General features: G+C 45.1%; 2 protein-coding genes across 2 annotated transcripts in view; both read left to right on the forward strand.

The window, feature by feature from the left end:
• Positions 1-10490, forward strand: part of LOC149339263 (uncharacterized) — a 170664-nt gene extending 160174 nt beyond the window's left edge. The window contains exon 5 of the transcript XR_016283500.1: positions 9991-10490. The gene's annotated coding sequence lies outside the window, so the exon portion shown is untranslated. The remainder of the gene's footprint in view (positions 1-9990) is intronic.
• An 8384-nt stretch (positions 10491-18874) lies between these two features.
• LOC149339265 (uncharacterized) lies at positions 18875-23157 on the forward strand. Its single transcript, XM_089550443.1, has 2 exons — positions 18875-18950; positions 21695-23157. The coding sequence occupies exons 1-2, from the start codon at positions 18921-18923 to the stop codon at positions 22931-22933; spliced, it is 1269 nt and encodes a 422-aa protein (XP_089406569.1). The 5' UTR covers positions 18875-18920; the 3' UTR covers positions 22934-23157.
• The last annotated feature ends 25 nt before the right edge of the window (positions 23158-23182 follow it).

A 23182-nucleotide genomic window follows, 5' to 3' on the forward strand; every position in this document is an offset into this window, starting at 1 on the left:
CACCCCCCCCCCTCCAATCCCTCTCCCCTTTCATGATTCTCCTCGCTACCCCACCACGAACGCTCTGGCGCCGACCTTGGCCTTCACTTGCAATTTTCCCCCTGTTAGAACATTTGGTATACCAATTTTGCGATATACTTACGTTAACGTAAAAAGTTGGGCTAGTTGGTACGCATTCATGGTTAACGAACGCAAAGAAGACGAAGAGAAGACGACGACAATACGACAAAAACGCTCACTCGCAATGGAACGTTTATTGAAAAAAAAAAACAGCAATATGTACACAAAAAGGCGAAAATACCAAGAAGCAAGAGACTATGGTTCAATGACGCCGCACCAGGAATCTTAATCAGGAACGGATTATACGCGCATCAACAAGGTATCTAAAGCAATGCAATGAATATCGGCACTAAAGAAGAAACACACGAGACAAAATCAAGTGTCATCAAGGAAGGCTAATTCATGGCTTGTTAGGGTGACTGAAGGGCAGTGGCATAGCCAGAAATTTTGTTCAGAGGCGGGGAACGGGGGGGGGGGGGAGGGGTGGGGAGGGGGGGGGGGGTGGGGGGGGGCTCATGTTGCAGCTCGGCCTCCTCATAGAATTTGTGGAGGGATCAAACGCAAGAATAACAACTTCATTGCCACTGACAATGCCATTGTGTATTAAATAACGCTACGCACTGTATAGACAAGTGAAATATGCATTTTTTTAATAAAATAATGTATTCGTATGTCTTCAAAATCGGGGCAGACATAACTGATACCAATGCTTCCATGTTTTTGCGTATTTGATAAGTAAAGAAAATATCACATGAGAACGATATCACTCCGAAACGAGCAAAGCAGTGCATGCCGCTGATATGAAAAACATAAAAGCCATGAAATAAGCAAGTCGAGGGCAAATATTTTAACGGATCTTTGTCGTTCAAGAACCTTTACATATCTGTACATATGCGACGGCCAGGGAAAAATCTCAATGACGCTGTCCTTCGTTCCAGTGTACTGCGCAACACTAGCTGTCAGCAGTCATGTATTGCGAGTAATTGCACCGAAATTTTAGTCGCAAAAGTGAGCACATGTATAAACGAGGAGTTCTGCAAAATATGCAAAATGTAAGAGTAATAAATTGAAGTTCCCGATTTGAAAATTTAAAACACGACTTTTGAAATCTCAGAGCAGCTTTCGCGTCAGAACTTTATGACAACTTTATGCCCATAAAGTTTCGGAATTGAAATGCTTGGCTCCGTAGACTCCGCGGCCGCCGCGAGATACCCCGGCGAGCGCATTTGCCATCGATAGGCCCTTGAAAGTTCGTGCTACGATGGGGCTCCTTGCGTTACGTGACTCCAGGTGCGGGGGCGTTGCCACGAAATTCATTCATTCATCTTTATTCGACATCTTTACAGAGGTCTGGAGCACAGACAAAAAGCTGAAGAAGACAGCTTGACGGGGTCTGTGCCCCTTAACAATTCATGTGCGTACAGACATATAGAAATGACATTTGGCATCGTCAGTTGCAAATTTGTAATTCAGAACATAAAAAGTCATGACTGAAAACTAAATGAACAATTCTGTTATTAATAAGACGAACAATTCACAATGTACTAGTAAAAACATTCTCGGTAATGATACAAGGCAGTTACATGGATAATAGCTAAGCAAAAAAAAACAGAGGACGGCAGCATGAAAGCACTGGTGAATACAGGATAACAAAGCGAGCAATAAGAACGTTAAGAAAAACAAGAGAAAGTGACACGTTGATGAAAGTTTAAAATGTGTAGGAAAAGACGTAGACTTTCTTCTAGGTTTGCTTTTAGCTAACTGAATTTTTTTTTATGGATTGCGAATATTCAGTAGGGACGGCAATCTCACGCGCAACGACTGAGTTCCATAGTTGGTACGCACTGATGGAATGTGCCAGATTTCATGCAACCCGAGTTAGCAATGTTCGCGCCAAAATGTCTTTTCTAGTCTGAAAAAGACATTGTAGATGACAAAATCCAGAATGACTTCCAGCACCGTTGGTCGCTTTGGTGAGCGGTGCGTGACGGTTGGAAAAAATTTCGGGGGGGGGGGGGGGGGGGGGAGGCTGAAGCCCCATAAGCCCCTCCCCCCTACCCTTGGTTACGCCCCTGCTGAAGGGGTACTAATCCACGTGTCGATTGATTTTACGATGTAATACGCTTCCTTTAGCTCGCGTGTGACTTGATTATGGTGTGTAAAAAGAGTAGTGGTGTTATCAAATTTTGACGCACATCGCTTACTCTTTCCTAGCCGGTCACATGCCAGGAAATGGTCAGACAGGTTACAGCGGTCTTGGTCAAAGATTTATTATGCTCCATAAGGTGTATGTTTAAGCAGCGGCCGGTTTGGCCGATGTAAACATGGCCGCAGGTCGTCGGAATTTTGTAAACTACATTTCTACAGCGCTTTGTTAACCTAGCTTTGTTGTGTTGTCTTTTCTTCGTCTTCGTCTTTTCTGTGCTCGTTAACCATGGATTGGGATACACTGCAACACTCGAACGTCACCAGCGTTGTTTTCGGTGCGTTAAAGCCAATACCTGCAGCGCAGAGTTGATTGGTCGGAGTGCAGCTTTCAATTGTTGAAGAGGATTTGGTTGAGACGCTCTTAATTGTGCGATGTGAGGTCAGTGCGTTGTCGTGCTGTCGTAACTAGCATATGAAGTTTCTGGCGCCAGTAAAAAATAGGTGCCGTCCATCACTCGAGTGTGATTTCACCTATGATCTTCTGCCGAATATTCGTAAACACAACGCAAGGATTAATTGGTGCACCAATTTCGAACTGTGGGAATTCACTGCCTCTCACGGAAGCCTCTCACAGGCGCCATTTTAGTGAAACTGTCCCTGTGCTGCCATCTACCGCGCCGACACAAAACTTACTGGATGATGGCGGGAAGGTTGAAACACTACCACTGTGCCACCAACATCTCGCTGTTTCGTATACGGTTGATATTACAAAAACTAAACGGTATTACTTTAGTACTTTCCTACACCCGTTCCTTTGCTCACTCCACATTCAGGAGAAATGCTCCATTTGAAGGACGCATGCGGAAGTGCGCAAAGGACGTGTGGAATTATATAAATATATAAGCTGTGTGGCTAGTCATTGTGTGAACCAGTAATTATCTGGTATTTGTTCATGTGTATTCATAGACTTGCTAGTTTTTTCCCAGAAAAAAAAATAGCATGTTCACTCCAAATATTGATACCTTTTAAGTCATTGCCATTCGCTCCTTCGCTAGCCAATAAAAAAAAATAAACAACAAACTCTGGCCAATCCCTGTAATTTTTCTTCACACTAACAGGTATTGTACTTGGTTTCGGTGAGTCTCCAATTATTAATTTACTTCTTGTCAATTGATCCGCCGCGGTGGCTCAGTGGTTACGGCGCTGGGTTGCTGACCCGAGAGGCGCGGGTTCGATCCCGGCCGCAGCCATCGAATTTTGACGGAAGCGAAATCCTAGAGGCCCGTGCACTGTGCGATATCAGTGGACGTTAAAGAACCCAGTTGGTCGAAATTTCCGGAGCCTTCACTACGGCGTCCCTAATAGCCTGAGTCACTTTGGGACGTTCCTCGAAAACATACGACTATGCATGGCAGCCTAAGGTTTTCAAACATGAAACTTCTTTACTACGCAAGCATAACACTGTACCTTCCAAAGCTTCTTTCCACGACATATGGCCGCGAATCTTTGTAGAGTTTGTTCATTCTTCAAAGCCGCCGGCACGCCGCTTCATCGCTTCGTTGGTGATGCAATACGCGACAAGAGGCATTTAGAGAGATCGCGTCCAGGTGGAGCCGATTCTACGTTCTTCCGGAATGTTGCAGTGACTTTGCACGATTTATCTCGAAAGTTCGCTATCAGCTTTCAATTGAGCATGGCCAAGAGCGACGGGCATTCTGTTCGACGACCGCCGAGTCATTTAGTCCTTCGCGGATGCAAGTCGGCCCAAACAAAGTTTCGTTTCGAAGCCATTCTCGCTGTTTTCCGGCTCGCCGGACTGCAGTCACCACTACGGGACATCTGGTGGAGGTGCTGACCTGCTATTCCCCTCACGGTGTAACCTGGTGCGCAGTCAACGCCCGTCGTGCTTCGCCAGCCCCGTGAGTAACCGACCTTCCGTGGAGAACGACACGAAGATGTAGAGGACTGGCTGGACGTTTACGACCGTGTGGCAGCGCTGAACGCCTGGTAGTATAGCGCCAAGCTTCGAAACGTTTATTTTGCATTGGACGGCCCTACGAGAACGTGGTTTGAAAACTGCGAATCTTCCCTTACGACCTGGGCGACCTTCAAGCAGCAGCTACTGGCTACGTACACTAGCGTCGCACGAAAAGAAAGAGGGGAGGCCCTGCTGCAGTCACGAATTCAACACCCAAACGAGACCGTGACTGCGAATGTGGAATAAATGAAACGCCAGGCGCGCCAACCCTGACATGACTGTGAAAAAGATGGTTTGGTTTGGTTTATGGGGTTTAACGTCCCAAAGCCACCAAGGCTATGAGAGAGGCCGTAGTGGAGGGCTCCGGAAATTTCAACCACCTTGGGTTCTCTAACGTGCACTGACATCGCACAGTACACGGGCCTCTAGAATTTCTCCTCCAAAGAAATTCCAGCCGCCGCGGCCGGGATCGAACCCGCGTCTTTCGGGTCAGCAGCCGAGCACCATAACCACTGAAAAAGAAGCTTACCTTTCTGATGCGTGGCGTAAAGGACCAACTATTCGCCAGCCCGATCCCGAATCCTCCAAAAACTTTTGCCGAGTTCGTAGCCGAGGCTTCTACCGTCGAAGAGACCCTTGACGCCCTCACCCGTCAGTACAATCGAACACTTCATGTGCTGACGGCAGGCCGCCCAGATGATACCCCTACAATCGGGATAACCTGCTAGATCTAATACGCGAAATTGTTCCCGAAGAACATCGCCGAAGGCTGCCATCCTCAACTCAGCAGACGCAGCAGACTCAGGTGGCGTCGCTCATTGACATCATCCATGAATAAGTGCAGCCTGAACTTCCTTCTTTGCGAGGGGAGTACTGCCGCGAATCTTCGTAGCGTTTTTTTTTTTTTTTTCATTCTTCAAGGCGGCAGGCATGGCGCTTTATCGCTTTGTTTGTGATGTAGACTCGACCAGATTTATCTAGATTGATCGCATCCAGGCGGAGCCGATTCTGCGTCTTTCCAGAGTGTTGTAGTAACTTTGCACGCTTTATCTCGAAAGTTCGCTATCAGCTTTAAATTGAGGACGGCCGTGAACGGCGGGCATTCTGTTCGACGGGCGCCGAGCACGCCTGCAGCTACGCCGCCGCTGAGTCATTCAGTTCGGCCGCAAGTCAGCCCAAATAAAGAGGCTCATTCGGAAGGCATTCTCGCTGTTTTCCGGCTCGCCGGGCTGCAGTCACCACTACGGGACAATATTATTTAAGAGCGCCCGAACTTTAACAGTTAGAATTGATTAGAAATCAGCGCCTCAGTTAGTGTAAAAATAACTTCGCTTCGCCGTGTAGCATACTTTTAACTGTATAATAGATAAAAATGCCTATTTTTTTCGTCCCACTGCTAAATCTGCTCCAACCATTCCTGGTCTCGCGAGCACTGCACCAGAACAGTTCGCGCGTTCGCAATGCTATATCTCGTTGCAATGCAGCGGTTTCTTGCGGCAGAGCCGACCCCTCGCTTGAGGTTTGTCGGTGTAGAAGTCGTTTCGCACCATATTTTTTTTTTTCACCTTTACCTCTTCCCGCAGCGAGAATGTAAAATGGCTGATTTCGCCCAAACCCGACCAAATATGGCAAGTCTTAGGGCGTCGCCCTTGCGTGTTCATAAATATTTATAGGGCAATTCCTGAAATGCGTGACCCTAACAACGCAGTGTCTCCATTACCATTAAACTAACACAGACACACAATTCCTGCCTGCCTGTCGGTGTGGCTGCTTTGGAAGGTCCTCAGAGACAAAATAACTATGAGAATACCCTCACAAAGCTAGAGCCCCAGCGGGACTAATAATCGCTAGGTGTTCTTTGGTGTCGTAGCCTTTCTTGTGCCTTATGCACTGCACAATATGGAAGACCAGTGCTGCCTTCGTGCGGAAAATTTCTCGCTCAGTGCTAGCGGTCGCTCTCCAGTCACCCCGGCCTTAAATACGCTACATGAGTCTTTAGTTACGACTTACTACGTCATACTAATGACCGCTGAAGGATTTTGGACGGTACCTAAGGAGAGGGTGCAGAAAAAGACAAGGTGGTGAAGTTTCCCGAAGTAATGAAAAAAAAAAACTGAAAACAAACATAGACGTCAAGGTGAACAGAATAGGCGCAAAGTCGCGACTGATTTTATTGGTAATTGCGCATAATTAATGATTATGCACTTACCAAATCATGACTTTGGCGAGGTTCAGAAACCTGCATTGCTTCTAATAGTAGCTAGTATAGACGGATTGTTCAAGATATCACTGCCTTTCTTGTCTACGAAAAAGCCTCGGAAAGTTCACATGCCACCTGGTCACGGCTTCTCAAGATTTTTGTCTTGGTTAACAAAGGCCGGCATGATTTGTTAGACGAAGCCTTAGGGCATGCGCTACAACTTAGGTGTAAATTAGACATCGCTTTGTTCTCCATATAACGCTCTTGTTCCCTTAACCATTCATTGATATATCGGCTTGCTTGGCCAAAGCATACCTTCCTGCATGTTAGGATGACCTTATAAACAACAATGAACGGAGTGGCGTGACGCTTCACTAAGTCGACAGCCTTCTTCCGGACATTATCCGATGACATAGCCAGGAACAATTTGCACGGGGCAGAAAACACCAACCGCACACCGAAGCAATTCATCGTGCACTTTCTTCATATTATGGGGGGAACCATACCACGATATTATCTACCAATCATTACTAGGACACTAGTGCCATACTAGTGCCACCCCAGGCAATGACCATGCGGAGGAGGTCACGCGAACAACCCACCATGACGGCGATTGTGTGTCGATCCCAATTTCAAAAGCGCCAGTGCAATCATAAATGAATTCTTTAAAAGAAAATAATATTTTCTAGTGTCTTCTCTGTAGTTTATAAAAATAAATCACGTTTTATTAGCCTTCTGTTCTTTTTGTAACCAAAAAAAAAAAGCTAAACAAACTCATACTGCCCCAAGCCGCACTCTATTTAAAGAGCCAATTAGCATCATTTTAGTAAAATACCTTCCAAAGGTGATACGAGCACGCTGTTTAGAGGATGTTATTCAGATGTTATTCAGCTGTGATTCTGACTATATAAGACACTTTCACACAAATAAACTCAGTTGATAGTTTGCGCTCTGTCTGTCTCCTTGGCTTTTTCCTGTGGCTGTCTTTTTTATAGCGCAACTTGGTTCCTTCGAAGCAATGCACCAACTTGCCCAACAAGAAGTTCTTCTAAATTATTCAGGAGCCTTGACATTTTTTTTAATCGCAAAATCAAAACACCACACTTCTGGACAATATTACCCATCATGAACCAGCAGGCTGACGCTGAACGTAACGGAGAAGGCCAAAGTTTAGAGCAAGCGCTGCACAAGATAGGAAGAAGCAAATTGGAAAGCGAAGAAGGCTTCTCGTGCCTTGTTTTAAAATGGCTGCTGCCATACCTCGCGTTGTGGAAAAGCAACCAGATCGGCTGTGATGAGGGCCCTTTGAGAGGGCTGGCTTTGCTTTATAAGGTATAGCAGCCTTTATAACTCTTTAGAAAAGTTCCAAAGTCACACCACACTACACGAATTTCTTTCATTATTTCCCCCCGCATTAATCTGACCGGTGCGGCTACGAATGGATAATGGTGCATTGAACAGAATGCACGCCCAAGCGCGCTGCAGCCAAGCCATCGCAGACGTTAGCCCAAATGCGATTTTTCAGACAGCAAAACAACAAACGACCTGCAATCGAGCTGAAGCTCGACCCACAGCCTCTGGATGAATAGACCAGAGCGCTGCCTACCGAGCGATGCGTCTTATATCTTTTTCAGCGTAGTCTCAATTGCAAGAAAAGGATGTTATATCGTCACGCAGCAGTTGGTGCTGGTAGCTCGCGTCTAGACGGCATAGGAACGCCAACACCGAGAAGATGCAACAGCACGCCGAGACGGCCAGGGTGGAAAGTCCAGTTTCTTTTTCTTCAGAAGCGAACAGCGTGGCGCACGAGCTGCGTGCCGAACAGCCGCCGAGCGGCTATTGTTGTAGACACGGCAATATGCACTGCAACTATTTGAGGCGCCATCAGGAAACGTCATTAAGGTGCGATCCTTGAGACACGCTGATACGACTACGCCTCAAAAGAGAGGCGAGGCTTAGTAAGGGATACAGACGGAGTATCATTACGGCTGCTTGCAAACAGTGTGGTCTCATTTCACGAGAGTAGATAATCATCTGGCTAAAGTATAATTGTCGACGTGTTCTACTACGAACTACAATGCAAAGCCTGTGGAGCTATGAGATTATAATGGCAACAGCTTGTGCCTGAACAAGCACGGGCTCCTGGCGGAACTCCTGGGAGAGCTGAGCCGCTTTTTGAGGTTGCACTACGCCCAAAGCTTTGGGCGCTTCTAGTGGCTTGCATGCCACTCGTGTTGGCAGAAACACCACACAGCGCCGAGCTGTGGCCGCCGTCCACCCACTTGTTTTTCCCTCTCTCCCTCGCAGTGCATGTTGAGAGAAAAAAAAGTGCATAGGCTTCGAGGTGAGAGGCAACTCTAGGATTTTTTGATGCTCGCAACATTAGTGAACATAAAACCACCACGTGGAATTCACCTACTTTACCTAAGCACTTTATAATAGAATTTTTTTATCTCCCCTGCTGGTTTAGTTTCAGCTGCCGACCGAAGGCTATTCTTTTTTTTCTTGTTTGTTTGTTTGTTTACTGGCGAGGAAGTCGAGACCAAGAGGTTCCACCTCCTCGTCAAGTGCTCGTCATGTACGTGTATGTATGTATGTATGTATGTATGTATGTATGTATGTATGTATGTATGTATGTATGTATGTATGTATGTATGTATGTATGTATGCATGTATGTATGTATGTATGTATGTATGTATGTGTATGTATGTATGTGTGTGTATGTATGTGTGTGTATGTGTGTGTCTATGTATGTATGTATGTATGTATGTATTATGTATATATGTATGTATGTGTATGTATGTATGTATGTATGTATGTATGTATGTATGTATGTGTATGTGTGTATGTATGTGTGTGTCTATGTATGTATGTATGTATGTATGTATGTATGTATGTATGTATCTTGCTTGTAAGCAGATTGGCAACATTTCTAAGCACAAGCCTCCAGCAACGCAAATTCGTGTATAAGTGACAGGTAAAGGTGTCACGTTCTGGCTTCCGCGACAGTTGAGTGGCAGAACCATTGCTGCCCTCAACGCGCAGCCCACTAGATGCGAGGCCCGAAGCATGAAAATGAAGTTTTTAGAGCTACACTTAAGATTACGTTATTGTCACACCTACAGCTCGATCCCCTAACTTCCTCATGCTTAATTTTTCTTATGTTTACAGCACTTTCTTCTGCTCGTGCTACCTGCAAAAAATATAGCCGAGGTGAACTCTACATCAGTTGTGACATCGCTGATACAGCATATATTCTGCGGGGGAAAAAAACGATAACTCACCAGTAAAAAATGATATTCACCGATCGAAGTTCACCGAATTTGTAAAAACTAAAAAACGAAAAGTCCGACCCGTACTAATTGGTTATACCGCAATATTAATAGTAATAATAATAAAAATAAGACAAAAAAGAACGCATTGCGGTCTTAAGCAAGAACCGGCATACAAAACACAACTGAAACACATGTAAATAATTTGACCGAAAAACAGCACTCACAGACCCACGAAGCGCGATACACTCAATATGATTTTTTTTTTTTTGCAGCGGCGGCAGCTCGTCTGAGGGACGCTGTTTGATCCTTCGTTCTTGAACTTTTGCAGTGGACCCAAGGAATGCATCACCAAAGTATTGCTGCCTTTCTACTTGGTCCTTGGCCATACAGTAATCTGCATTTTTCAAGCTCAAGACGGCTGCAATGCAGTGATTACCATCTCTTTTCGACGGCCAGCATCATCGACAGATATCGTTCGTCAACAGCGGCGACTCCTTGTGACAAGATCTGCTTGATTCCCGGCGTGGGCGGAACACTTCATTTGGCAGCGGCGGCGGCTCGTCTGAGGGACGCTGTTTGATACTTCGTTCTTGAACTTTTGCAGCGGACCCAAGGAGTGCATCACCAAAGTATTGCTGCCTTTCTACTTGGTCCTTGGCCATACAGTAATCTGCATATTTCAAGCTCAAGACGGCTGCAATGCAGTGATTACCATCTCTTTTCGACGGCCAGCATCATCGACAGATATCGTTCGTCAACAGCGGCGACTCCTTGTGACAAGATCTGCTTGATTCCCGGCGTGGGCGGAACACTTCATTTGGCAGCGGCGGCGGCTCGTCTGAGGGACGCTGTTTGATACTTCGTTCTTGAACCTTTGCTGGTTAGTTTTCAAATTCACCTCTTTCGTATCAACTTTCCGCCGCTGCTGCCAATGTGAAGTGTTTTGCATTCAGTGGCTACTGTTTGACGTATCTTGCAATGTCACGTTGCGGTTCTTGCCGGGGTGTGTTTTTTGGGGATTCTGCTCGCTTGGCTTGCACTGAATGCGCATTCTTATTCCATGTGGGGGAGTGCTCCGGGGTTTTGCTGAGGGAGCACTTAAAACCAAAAACAAAAGAGAGTCACTCAAGAAAAATTGGAAGTGCAGCTCATGCAAGCCAGGTGGGTCAAAAGAAATCTGTGCTGAGTCTCCGGTCTCGCTGGAAACAGACATACATGCAGTACTTCTAGACATAAATGACAAACTGAACTCTCTCCTTTGCCTACCAGGCAAAGTCGATTCGATTGAGAATTCTATTGAGTTGCTCTCAGCGGAGTTCGACAACTTTGCTACACGTCTTGATGCTCAAGAAAAAGAAACGAAGCAGTTGAAAGATAGGGTAAGCACCTTGGAAAACAAATGTGATTCAAATGAAGTGGCATAACTAAAAGCTGAACTGAACGACCTTGAATGGCGAAGTCGAAGGCTGAACCTGGAGTTTCATGGCATTTCTCAAACGGATAACGAAATTCTTCTCGACAAAGTAAATGAAATTGGTGCAACACTGAGTCTGGAAGCCCTCGTCACGCACGACGTCACAGCAATCCACAGGCTGCCGTCGAAACGCGACAAAATACCTGATGTCATCGTTCGTTTCGCCCGTCAGGAATTAAGGGATAAATGGTTTGCCAAGAAACGTGCCTTGAGTGACGAGAATAGTGACCAGTATATCCTGGAAAACCTGACAAATCACGCTCGTAATCTTCTCTTTGTCACAAAGAACTGGGCTAAGGAGCATGGTGATGCGTTTGTTTGGCACGTAAACGGCAGGATCCTTATCAGAAAGAAGCAAGGTGATTCAGTCGTGGTTTTCCGATCTGAAGCGGACCTTGCTCAGCTGTCTTAAGCTTTTTACACATGCAGTACCACGAGCTTCTCCTACCGCATGAAGTTAAGAGCAGCTTAGCATTAGAAAACAGCTTTTCAGCTTTACATCTAAATATTCGCTCGATAAGAAACAAGGCCGACCACTCGCCCTATTTCATAGCACCCCTTCAACATAGCTTTGATGTGCTGTTGTTCACAGAAACGTGGGCGGTGCATGAAATTGATTTTATAAACCTTCCTGATTATTCTCTTTTCTATTTGAACCGAAGCACGCGTGGTGCATGGCGATGTAGCCATTTACGTGAAAAGCGGTCTTAAAGCAGACCTGCTACCCGATTAAGGCGGAAACTTGGGCTAGTTGGAAAGCTTTTGGATTCATATTTGCTAGCGCTTAGTGAACAGTTTTCTGTTATGAAGGATGATTTTGAGATACTTACAGTCAAAATTGCTGGCAGTATTGTCTCAGTGGTATATAGGCACCCGTCAGGTTGCACTGATACCTTTATTGAGTTTTTTGATGCCTTTCTTGACTTTTTCTCTCGGGAAAAATCTACGCTTAATGGTGGCGACTTTAATCTTAACATTGAAGATCATAGTAGTAACAGCAGTGCCTTTTTAGAAGCTGTCTGGTTCAATGGATTTTTGAATTTAATAACCACACCTACCAGATTTACAGCTACTTCTTCGAGTACACTTGATCTTTTGATTGTTGACATCGCTTCGTATGTCAGTTGTGCTGGAACTATAGTTTCGGATATTAGTGATCACTGCGCTGCATTTGCTTCTGTTGTTTCCCAAACCCCTGCTGTCAATTGTGAACATAACGTCTTTACTTACCAGTGATTAATGAAGAATCCCTTAACCGTTTTAGGCTGTCAATACTTTCTGAAGACTGGAGCTCGATTTTCAACTACTCTCAGCCGGACGAATGCTATAAGTAATTTCTTAATAAATTAAAAGTACACTACACACGGTGCTTTCCATGGAAGAGAAAAACTAAAAAATCTAAGATCCGAAAACCATGGGTAACCCCCCTTCACATGAAAATGATGAACCGCAAAAGTAAGCTTTTCAAGCGTTTTATGCTCACTAAGGATCCTGCTGACTTAGTTTCATTCAAAAAATATCGTAATAATCTAACAAGTGAGCTAAGGAGCGCTAAGCAAGCTTACCAGCAGCGCTTTATTAGTAATAACAAGCACAATCCCCGTCAGCTATGGATAGTGTTGAATGAAGCTTTTGGCGACAAAAAACATAACAAAACACTAGGTGAACTATTTGTCGAAATGAGCTTTTATGCGGGGCCTCCCTTGCAGAGAAATTTAACTGTTTTTTTACTGCCTTTAATCCAACCGGAGATGTAAAACCTGCCACTAGTATAATTAGCAATATGCCTAATGAATCACTGGTCTTTTATCAAACGGATTCGGAAGAAGTGTTCTCAGTATTAATGAATCTGAAATCAACACGCTGTGTGGATTATGATGGGGTGCAAATAAAACCGCTGAAGTTTGTTGCAGACCTAATAGCCCCGTATCTAGCTTTCATTTTTAATCAGTCCCTTTCATGCTCTATTTTTCCTAATGAAATGAAAAATGCTAAAGTAACAATTATCTTTAAAGGAGGTAATAAAGCCGTATTAACCAACTACCGCCCGATTTCCGTACTTCCGGTTTTTTCGAAGGTATATGAAAAGATTATTCTAAAAAGAATGGATAGCTTTTTTACTAAATACAGCTTGCTAACAGATTCACAGTTTGGGTTTCGAAAGGGACGCTCTACCGAATCTGCTCTCCTATCACAAAAAGAATTTATCTTGCAAAATTTTGAACGTAAATGTCTAACTCTCGGTATCTTTGTTGATTTCAGTAAGGCTTTTGACTTTCTTAACCACACTATTTTGCTTGCTAAACTAGAAATGTATGGTGTTCGAGGAATGTGTCTCCATCTTCTACGGTCATACCTCACTGATCGAAAACAGGCTGTTTTCTGTGATGGACATGGATCCACTCTTCAGGCTATAAACTGTGGCGTGCCTCAGGGCAGCCTTTTAGGTTCTTTTCTCTTTAACGTATACATAAATGACCTCGTAAACATTGACAGTAACGTTAAATTCATTCTGTACGCAGATGACACCAGTATTTTCTTAACGGGCTCCTCAACAGATCATTTATTAAATTGCGGTAATGCTGTTCTTAAAACTTTGCATGCGTGGTCCGTTCAAAATGGGTTGTCTATTGATACCAATAAATCTAAAGCTGTTTTCTTCAGACTTAAAAACGTCAAAATTAACTTAAACGATGATCTTCAACTTGGGAACCATAAAATAGAAATCGTGGACACCTTCAGATCACTCGGTGCAATTTTTGACGTCTGTATGAGCTGGACCGCACACGCAACACATCTTCGCAAGAAATTAGCTCCTTCCGTTGGTTTTCTTGCTCGGTACCGCACTGAATTTCCTCCCTGTATAAAACGAATGATTTATCATGCCCTTTTCCAATCACACATTAACTACTGCCACATAGTTTGGGCTACCACATCCAAAACAAATCTACAGAAAATTCTAATTCTCCAAAAGAAAGCTATCAGGATTATCGCAAGTGCCAGTTTTACTGCCCATACGGCTGATTTGTTTACTAAGTATGAAGTAATTCGCGTAAATGTTTTTGAGTACCGCCTATTATACTATCTCAAATTTTCTTCACCATCAATATGTAATTTATTGCTTAATATCGCAATGTTAAAGCCCATAGAAAAGTATGTTCAAACCCGATCAACTGCAAAATGGACACTTCCACGCGCTAGAGCTAATTATGGTAAACAAGCACTTAATTTCCTTATACCTAATGTTCTAAACAGCTACGAATCTAACCAGCTTAGCATGTATAACCTCCGACCACATGATTTAAAAGTGTACTTTGTAAAAATAATATTCCATAACTTCTTTTCATATATTGTAGTTTGTGTATGTATCGGTGTCCTTTCCCCATTTGTCATCAACCCAGCAGTGTATAACTTTCAAACGCATTTGTTCAGTTTTAATTGCTTTTTCTAGTTAATCCGTTCAATCGTAAATATTATAAATTCTTTCTATAGTGTGCGTGTATCCGACCTGCCACCGTTGTATGTATGTGTTTATTTTATTTATTATTTTGTAATATCTCTTAGATGAGCCACAGGCATTTTCAAGCTATTTTCTTGAACTTTTGGCCTGTGGCTCATTCTTAAGACTGTATGCACATTTGAGAAATAAAGTTTGGATTCATTCATTCATTCGTGTTCAGGTTTAGTTCTTGGGACAGGCGGCATGCGAAAACGGCGATATTTTATCCGTTTCTTGATTCGTTGCGATTCCAGCTTTTGTGGCAAATTGGCGTAAAGGTTATACGAAATTAAAACGAAGAACCAGCAATTATATCACATTTTCTTTAAGCCAAACGTGACCTACGCTTAACTTTAACGCCATACTGACCGTTCGGCTGTTGAAACCAAAACCGAAATAGCATCATATCAAATCCAAATTATTTCACATCCATACAGGATGTAGGTGGCAAGGACAAAAAACCGGACGTTTTCGGCTTGACGCATATACAATTCGCATTACAACAATTCGCAAACTTCGCGTATACAATGAAAACACTAGATTAGCAACAACAAACAAACGTAGTTATGTAATCTTAAAGAATCGTAAGGCGGAGATGTAGGCATACGTAATGAAGAAGTGCAACGCAAGCAGTATGATGCAAGGACAACCGTCATAGTTACAAAAACGATGTGAACTAGGTATACTAATTCCTTTCGCACAACTTTCAAAGTTCAAATCAAGCGATCATAATTTTAGTGCTGATATTCCTTTAAAAAAAGCGGCGACGAAGTAGCACGCGGAATATGAGGATGTTAAATGCTGATTCCGAATATTTTTTTTTTCAGCTTCTATCGCTTTAATGCTTGCAGAGGCTTTCCACAACTGAACGAAAATATATTTTTATGCGTAGCATATTGCAATCACTCAGTTCAGCCCTTGGGCGCGGCCGGGCAGCCACCAAACCACGTGACGTGACGTCACGACAGCCGGAGGAAAAACCGTAGGTAAAGATGATGGCGATTCTTGGTGAAAATTGCAAACACAGTAAACAAAAAAAATAAAAAGGAAAAAAAGAAAAGAAAAAAAAGAAGAAAAGGAAAGAAGAGAAAAAAAAAGAACGCCTGAGCATGGTGGCGGTTGCCACCGCCCCGTTTCAAAGGGGGCGCTCCTATCCATCCATCCATCCATCCATCCATACGTCACGGAGGAAAAGGTGCTGAGAAAATCGAGTGCCGCCAAGCAATACCTCGCGCAAAAAGACCGCGCAATATGCAACGCATTCTTGGCTTAACCAAGCTAAGCCTGGGCATCTTTTTTTATGCTCGCATCGAATGGCTTTACAGCTGTTCACAGCGTCACAGCGTCAATATAGCGAGGAAAAAAATAACGCAAGTATTAGCTTTTAAAACTCAGAATAATTGTAATCACTAATGTCACAAGAAGCCAGAAAACTGCCAGCTCTAGAGCAATCCTTCAAATAATGCTCGGTTGCGAGCTGAATCGCACTTCCAGCAGCAAACAAACCAAACATCCGTCCAAGTTGGGAATTTGACTCTGTGAAAGCTTGTTGACACAAGGTTTTTTTGTGACTCCCACCTATCTGATGTGGAATACTGGACAGAGGAGGATTCACAGATGTTATAGCAGACGTTTTAGAGAATCCGGAATATGTGAAGGACTGCGATGAAAAACACTCTCGTCGCGCAGAAAAACACCATGATTAAAATTCTTTCACAATATACCTATAGAGTAACAAAGCAGGTATGAACAAAACAACTAACATAAAGGAGCCGCATAACAAAATTAGACCTTATCAGTGCCGTATTAATGTGTTTAAATATTCATTTTTTCCTAACACGTTTAATGACTGGAACCAGCTCCCGAACGATGTGATGAATGTGCCTTATATTGAAAATTTTATTGAGAGCCTTATTCATTGAGTTTCTCGGAATGTTTTTTGTTATTATTATTTTTAGCTTAGTCTGTTGTGTGCGCTGTTCATGTGTATTTCATTTTTATTGTTCTGCTTCGTCAGTGTACTCTTGCAATGTGTTCCAGTAATTTTGTTTTTAGTATTGGTCGTTGTTAAATGATGTATTCATGTGCATTATGGAGAACTTTCTGCCAGTGTGTGGCCCCCATGTACTTAACCCCCCTACAATAATGCCTTCTGGCGATGTAGGTGTTCTAAATAAACAAATAAGCTTGTAGTCGCGCAATAAAACATTCGTAGTCCGTGACCGCTGACGTGAACAGCAGGACTGATGAGTTTACACGCTATCATTACACTCTATCGAGTAGTTAAGGGATTTCACGGGGTAACTCTTTTTTATTCTTCTTAAGGCATACATTCGGCGCCTACCAACTTACAGTCCAGCGTTTTAATCCACTCACGTGCCATTAAAATGCGTTGAAAAGATGCGATAAAAGGAGGCAGAGGCTTTTTTTTTTATTCGAGATGGTCGCCATTATGCATAATGTAAAAGGGAGAGAAAGTTATGAAAAGGAGTGTAAACAAGCCTCGCTTAAAAAGTGGCAAAAGTTCACGATAAAGTGATTATCATGAGTCCACTTGCGATAGTCGCCTGCAACGTCCCATCGCAGGCCTACCTTCTTTAAGAAGCGTCGTCTTATGGAACCTCTAGCCGGGCAAGTCCACAGCAAGTGTTTTTCGTCACACTGGTCTGGCGCAGCACCGCAATGAGGACACTTGTCAGTCACTTCGAAACGTTTGTCACGCCACCGATGACGCACAGGAGTCAGAGCCGCTCCTGTCCGAATCCGGCGCACAGATACCTCCTCCTCCTGAGTGAGACTCCGGGGCCGGAGGCAGAGGATTGCGTTTTCTCTTCCTCCGTCACATATGTTTGTGGTTGTTGTTCACTATTATGAGCTACTAAGTGGCCTACAACTACGCACTCCTAAGGTATACATAGTATTTTTTAAAAGCAGTTTTCGCTCTTGCTACTCTAGCCCATGAAACTAACCCAAGCACAGATTTCTTTTTTTCTTCGCAATTTGCCCTTTCGCAAAGAATACGGGGTTCGTCTTACTTGAGAGCCTTCGCAACGATCCCTCTTGATGACGAATCTGAAGACTGTTCGCAAATGATGCAACAAGTAGCTGTACACTTAATGAGCAACCCTTGTGACAAATGGTTCACCAGCTGACGTAACAGGCCTGCTGGTAATCTAGTTTCATCATGCAAAGTTGTTGCTATCTCGGCCGCAGCTACTTTAGTCGTTGAGAGTGTTCCCTCCCTTTCCACCCACATTCTGCCATCGCGTGGGGAGTCATGTCAAGAAGCTGACGTACAGTCCGAAAAAAGCCAGCCGTCAGTATATTAACAGTGCTCTGTAGCAGAAAGATGAGCCCGCGCTGGACTTCTCCTTTCGGCCCACGCTTTTTTCCCTGCTTTGTTGTTAATAAAAGGCAAGAGGAACCATGTTTTCTCGTTTTCTCAACAAAATTACCGCATCGACGACCAACCACTCAGCCTGTAAACGTGCGCTTCACTGCGCGCAAACTCAGACAAGCAAGCAAGAAAGAAAAAGCAATACCGGTGGAGAAGAAAGATCAAAAGTCATGTTTTCCACCAGTGAGCCCCCTTAAGAAGCAGCCCAATTTCGTCCCACCAAAAAACGAGAAGTGCTTTAATTTTAAGCCCGAGACCGCAGCGGCAATCCCTCCCCCACCCCCACGTGGCGGAGCTCGCTGCGCGCGTGTGGCCTTTAGTCCCCGCCAGCGAACAAGAGCAGAAAGCAGAGAGCTCCCCGAGGAGAATAAGAGAGTCCGGAGACACATTACCGCCAACTTACACGAGCCGGCGACAATGACTGCGACAACCACGCACATCCTCAACAAACAAAGGTCCACGAGGAGCAGCGCCATCCTCTCTGAATCCCTCCCCGTCTCTCCTCCAACCTCCTCTCCCTACAGTGGCACTGCTGCTACTCTCGGGAAGATAGCAGCTTGAGAGCGCAGAGGGAATTCGCGTGATCTGAGAAACGTACTAATAAAAAAGGGGAAAGGAAAAGGGAGCGGGGATAGAGGGAGGGGTGACGACAAAGTAGACAAAGCGGGCTTTCTTGGCGGCGACCGCAGAAGCTAAAAGCTTCCCCCGAGTTGGCGCGCGCGGTGGCCTTAGAAGAATGGCAATCGGATTACTTGCCTTTCGGGACTCTGGGGAGTTGGCCGGTCCGCTCCTGGTTGGCTATATAACGACGCTCGCCGCAGGCCGGAGCAACAGGCGCTACTCGTCTCATCGACGGCAGCGCACGCGGCATCAACACCAGAAGCAACCATGGGACTTCGCCGTAGGGCAGCTGCAGGGGTGAGTGGTATAGTCCCTGGTGCCCCCCTGGATATGTGCTTAGGCAGTAGTAGTCGGTGTAGCCTTTTTTGATAAGCAGATCGAGAATGCGAGGATTTGCGGGAAAATGGTGCCGATAATGCGGATGATCGACACATTGTTGCATTTTCCGGCGCGTCCGCTGTTGCAGCCATCATTCGACTCTGAGTGCTTGCCGGATTCTCATCTCGAACACCAAGCTCCTGAACTAGAACGCGAGACTCGATGCGTATGGATTGGAACGGTGGGGCATCTACTCACACCTACGCAACGCATATGAAGGGTTTACGGGGCTTCTGACTGCTTGGGAAACATAACACCGCGCCTTCGCAGGGACTGTGCAGATGTGCACAAGAACTGAGTGGATGATAAGGCTATCTTTGCGTAATATCATTTCCTATTTTGTTTTCAGCAACACCACGCATTTGACATAGCGCGCGCCTTACGTTTTTGTCATTTTTGGCGAAAAAGTTTTTAATTGTAATTTGTGTGCAAAAATGAGCGTACTAAACGGCTGAAAAAGTACATAGCAGGCACTGGTCAGTGGCGCTTTTCATCTCTTGTGAAAAGACTAAGGAATGATTATTTCCTAATAACATTCATTATAAGTAAGCGCAATGTTTTGTTGAGAATGATCATTTGGAACAGTCAAGGCTTATTAATGGCAGTTTCTTCCGTGGAAACTGGTGGCCTGTTTATTAAGTGGCATTCGTACTAAGTCGCGGTTAACCGTTGGTTGTTGTTTGTTTATTTTTTATTTATTCAATACTGAAAACCTTGTACAGGTAAAATAAGGGTGTTTGAAAATATAAACAAAATAAATATGAACAAAATAATTAGAACATGGATAGTAGCGGTTCTTAAAACGCCTCTCCCTTACCCCTCTCTCTCTCTCTCTCTCTCTCTCTGCGCACCTATTTTTTTTTTTAATTTAATTACGGGGACCTCAGCTTGAATTCCAGGAAGTTTAGCTTGCATGCAAAGATCAAATTTCTGCATCTATTTCATTTCAGAAACCTAGACTGGAACATTTTCGCGTTCGCAGTAGCATCTTAATTTATCGTGGCATTCGCCGCTGCCGCATGCTTACCTAGGAGATGACGTCGGAAAGGCGACGCTTCAACCATCAATCAAGGCACGAGAAGGATTTTATTGGGATAAAACTGACACAAACTTTTTCAGTAACGTCGTTTCTTTATTCCTAGGTAAAATGGTGTGTGTCCTATGTCCTGCTAGTCCCCTCAGTTCAAACAAAGAAAAAAGCACTTATTTAGGGATGGTGCAGCCGTGAAAGGAATCGGGATGCTGGAAATCGTTAATCATACTTTAGCGTATTTTGAAGAACGACAAAAATACCCCTGGACAGAACCGCCACATATGGTTCTTCACCAAGTTGTAGCAGTCTGCTGAACGGCAGGTCTTGCCGCTCAGTGGTCTTCTCTGTACTCTGAATCTTCCGGAAAAACCAACTTGCACATCTTTCACACCGCGTTACTTAAATACGGAAGTAAGATATTTTTCCTATTGAACAAATACTTCAGATGACTGTATGAATAAATAAATAATATAGCCTGCCTGCAATTTGCTAATTATTTCAGCGCTTTCGTTTGTCTGGCCCAGTGAAGCAGATTCTTAGGCACCTCAAACTTTCTATGTCAAACACCTTTAAGTCCTCTTGAACAAGCTGCTGAACATATGAAAACACGGAGAAATTTCACATTCGATGGTCATATTCACCCCAATTGAGGGCTGCTCTTCCTGACGTGGTGAACAACCTATGTCCTGTTCTCGTCGCAATGCGAATATTTCGCCTACAACAAGGCTAAAAGTAGAAAACTGTTTGATGATGCGAAAGTCAGAAACCTACGGTAGTTGTCACTTTCAAAAAAAATACAGAAGTGAAGATCTCAATGTTTTAAAGTTAAACAGCCGCATTTTCACGCACTGAGTGCACTTATCGGAAAACAAGCTGATATAGAAAGACTGACCGCCGACTGAATCATGAACTTTTTTGCCTGAAGAGCAGCAACCTCAATATTTTTGTGTGACTTGCGTGTTGACTGTGGGTGATATTTGCAAAAACTGAAGTAATATTTCTTTTAAGCACGTATGTAAAACTATAATTTTGATTTTTATCTTCGTTTGGCTGCAGCAGTCACAGTAATATTTTGTCGCCAAAGAGTCAGGAAAAGTGAAGGCCTTTAAGGTAGTGCCGATATCAGTACCGCAAATTGAGAACGCTGAATGCAGTCAGACCGGAATGAAATGCGAGCACGCATGGGTCGTACTTTTCTACTTTTCTGTGAGACATTCCTTTAAAACCCATCTGGGAATATGTACTTTCATAGACCTTCTATTAAAAAGCATGACTCAGTCCACTTGTACACTGAAGCTACAAGTACACAGGTAAAATATTTTGTTTTGCTCAGAGGCGACGTTCGTGTTTCATTCCGGCCTGACTGCACGTGACCAATGTTGTGGACAAGAATATTTCGTACGTCTGAGTAATCTGTGGTGCTTTTTTAGCATGGAAAGCGCTATACCGAAATTTGAAATTTAAAGCAACATTTTCAGAACAGTAATATGCAAGGCACCATCCTCGCTACCACTGGCCGAAAGGGAGAGCTGAAACAACGCAGTAAACTCTAACAAAGACACTGTACACTTACACAGACCGCGCATGTCTCTAGAACCACCATACAGTGTCAACTTTCTTGTTCCCACAGGAGACCCTCCTACTGCGGATGTTCCTGGTGGCCTCCGTGCTCTCGCTAGACGTCTCGGCCCAGCACATGGTGGGCAGCGACGAAGCGCGGTCGCTGCTCTCCAGGGGCGGCGACACACTCATCCGCTGGAACATCTCGCCAGCCACGCTGCAGCATATGCGCTCCGAAAGCTTCAAGCGTCAGTTCAGCCCGTGGGGCGGCAAGAGGAACGCCGCATTCGACTACCTGCTGGACGCGCCCGGTGGTGACCACCAGGTGGCGGATGCGGCCTCCTCTTACAAGGTGCGCCGAATCCATCACACGCCGAGCCTGAGGAACGCGGACTCGTTCAGTCCCTGGGGCGGCAAGAGGGCCCACGGCGACGACAAGAAGGAGAAGGAGCAGACCTTCAACCCCTGGGGAGGGAAGAGGGCGGGAGACCGCTTCGCTCCCTGGGGCGGCAAGAGGGGCTCCACCTTCAGTGCCTGGGGTGGAAAGCGACAGCAGGACAACAGGAACTCGTTCAGCCCGTGGGGAGGCAAGAGGGCCGGAAAGTCCAAGCAGGTGGACGACGAGGAAGACGAGGAGCAGGTCTTCGCCCCGTGGGGCGGGAAGAGGGCAGCGGAAGACAGGGCCTTCTCACCGTGGGGTGGAAAGCGGGGCGGCGACGACGGAGAGACGTTTGCGCCCTGGGGAGGAAAACGTGAGGACCGGTTCAACCCGTGGGGCGGGAAAAGAGAAGGGCCTTTCAATCCCTGGGGAGGCAAGAGAGAGGGTTCGAACAAGGAGGGCTTCTTCAACCCGTGGGGTGGCAAGCGAGGCGCAGACGATTCTTTCAACCCCTGGGGAGGCAAGCGTGGAGCCGACGATGCGTTCAACCCCTGGGGTGGCAAGCGCGGGTCTGACGCCGCGTTCAATCCCTGGGGTGGCAAGAGACAGGACTCCTTCAATCCTTGGGGTGGAAAGAGAGAAGACGTCGTCTTCAGGCCGTGGGGCGGCAAAAAAGAAGACAACGTTTTCAGGCCCTGGGGCGGAAAGAAAGAGGACAACGTATTCAGGCCCTGGGGAGGCAAGCGCCAAGGTGATGGTTTCAAGCCCTGGGGAGGCAAAAGAGAGGAAGATACGGCGCCAAGTGCCCCTGCGGGCAGGGGCGCGGCATTCGGAGGAGAGGGTCAGCCAACGTCCTTACGCAAGAAGCGGGATTCTTCTATGCGAGAGCACAAGGTGACGACATCTAGCAGAAGAGACTCGCGGACGTAACCGCGGCGCAGTTACCGCCACGCTGCATGTTGGTGACAAGTGTCTCCTCACAAACGTAAAAAAATAAAAAAGCGGCCGCTGTGAACGCACAAGAACAAACCTGCCATGAAGAGGCAACAAAAGGAGCTTGTTCCTTTTTTCACCGAAGACTATTTTTTGGAAATAAATGAAAGTTTCGGTACCTAAACTGAAGAAGAAAAAAAAAGGTCGGGGCGTATACAACAATAAAAAATAAAGACGTACTTCTAT

This window comes from Amblyomma mixtum, chromosome 6, assembly GCF_055824585.1.
Source record: "Amblyomma mixtum isolate Tamu chromosome 6, ASM5582458v1, whole genome shotgun sequence".
Lineage (NCBI taxonomy): Eukaryota > Metazoa > Arthropoda > Arachnida > Ixodida > Ixodidae > Amblyomma > Amblyomma mixtum.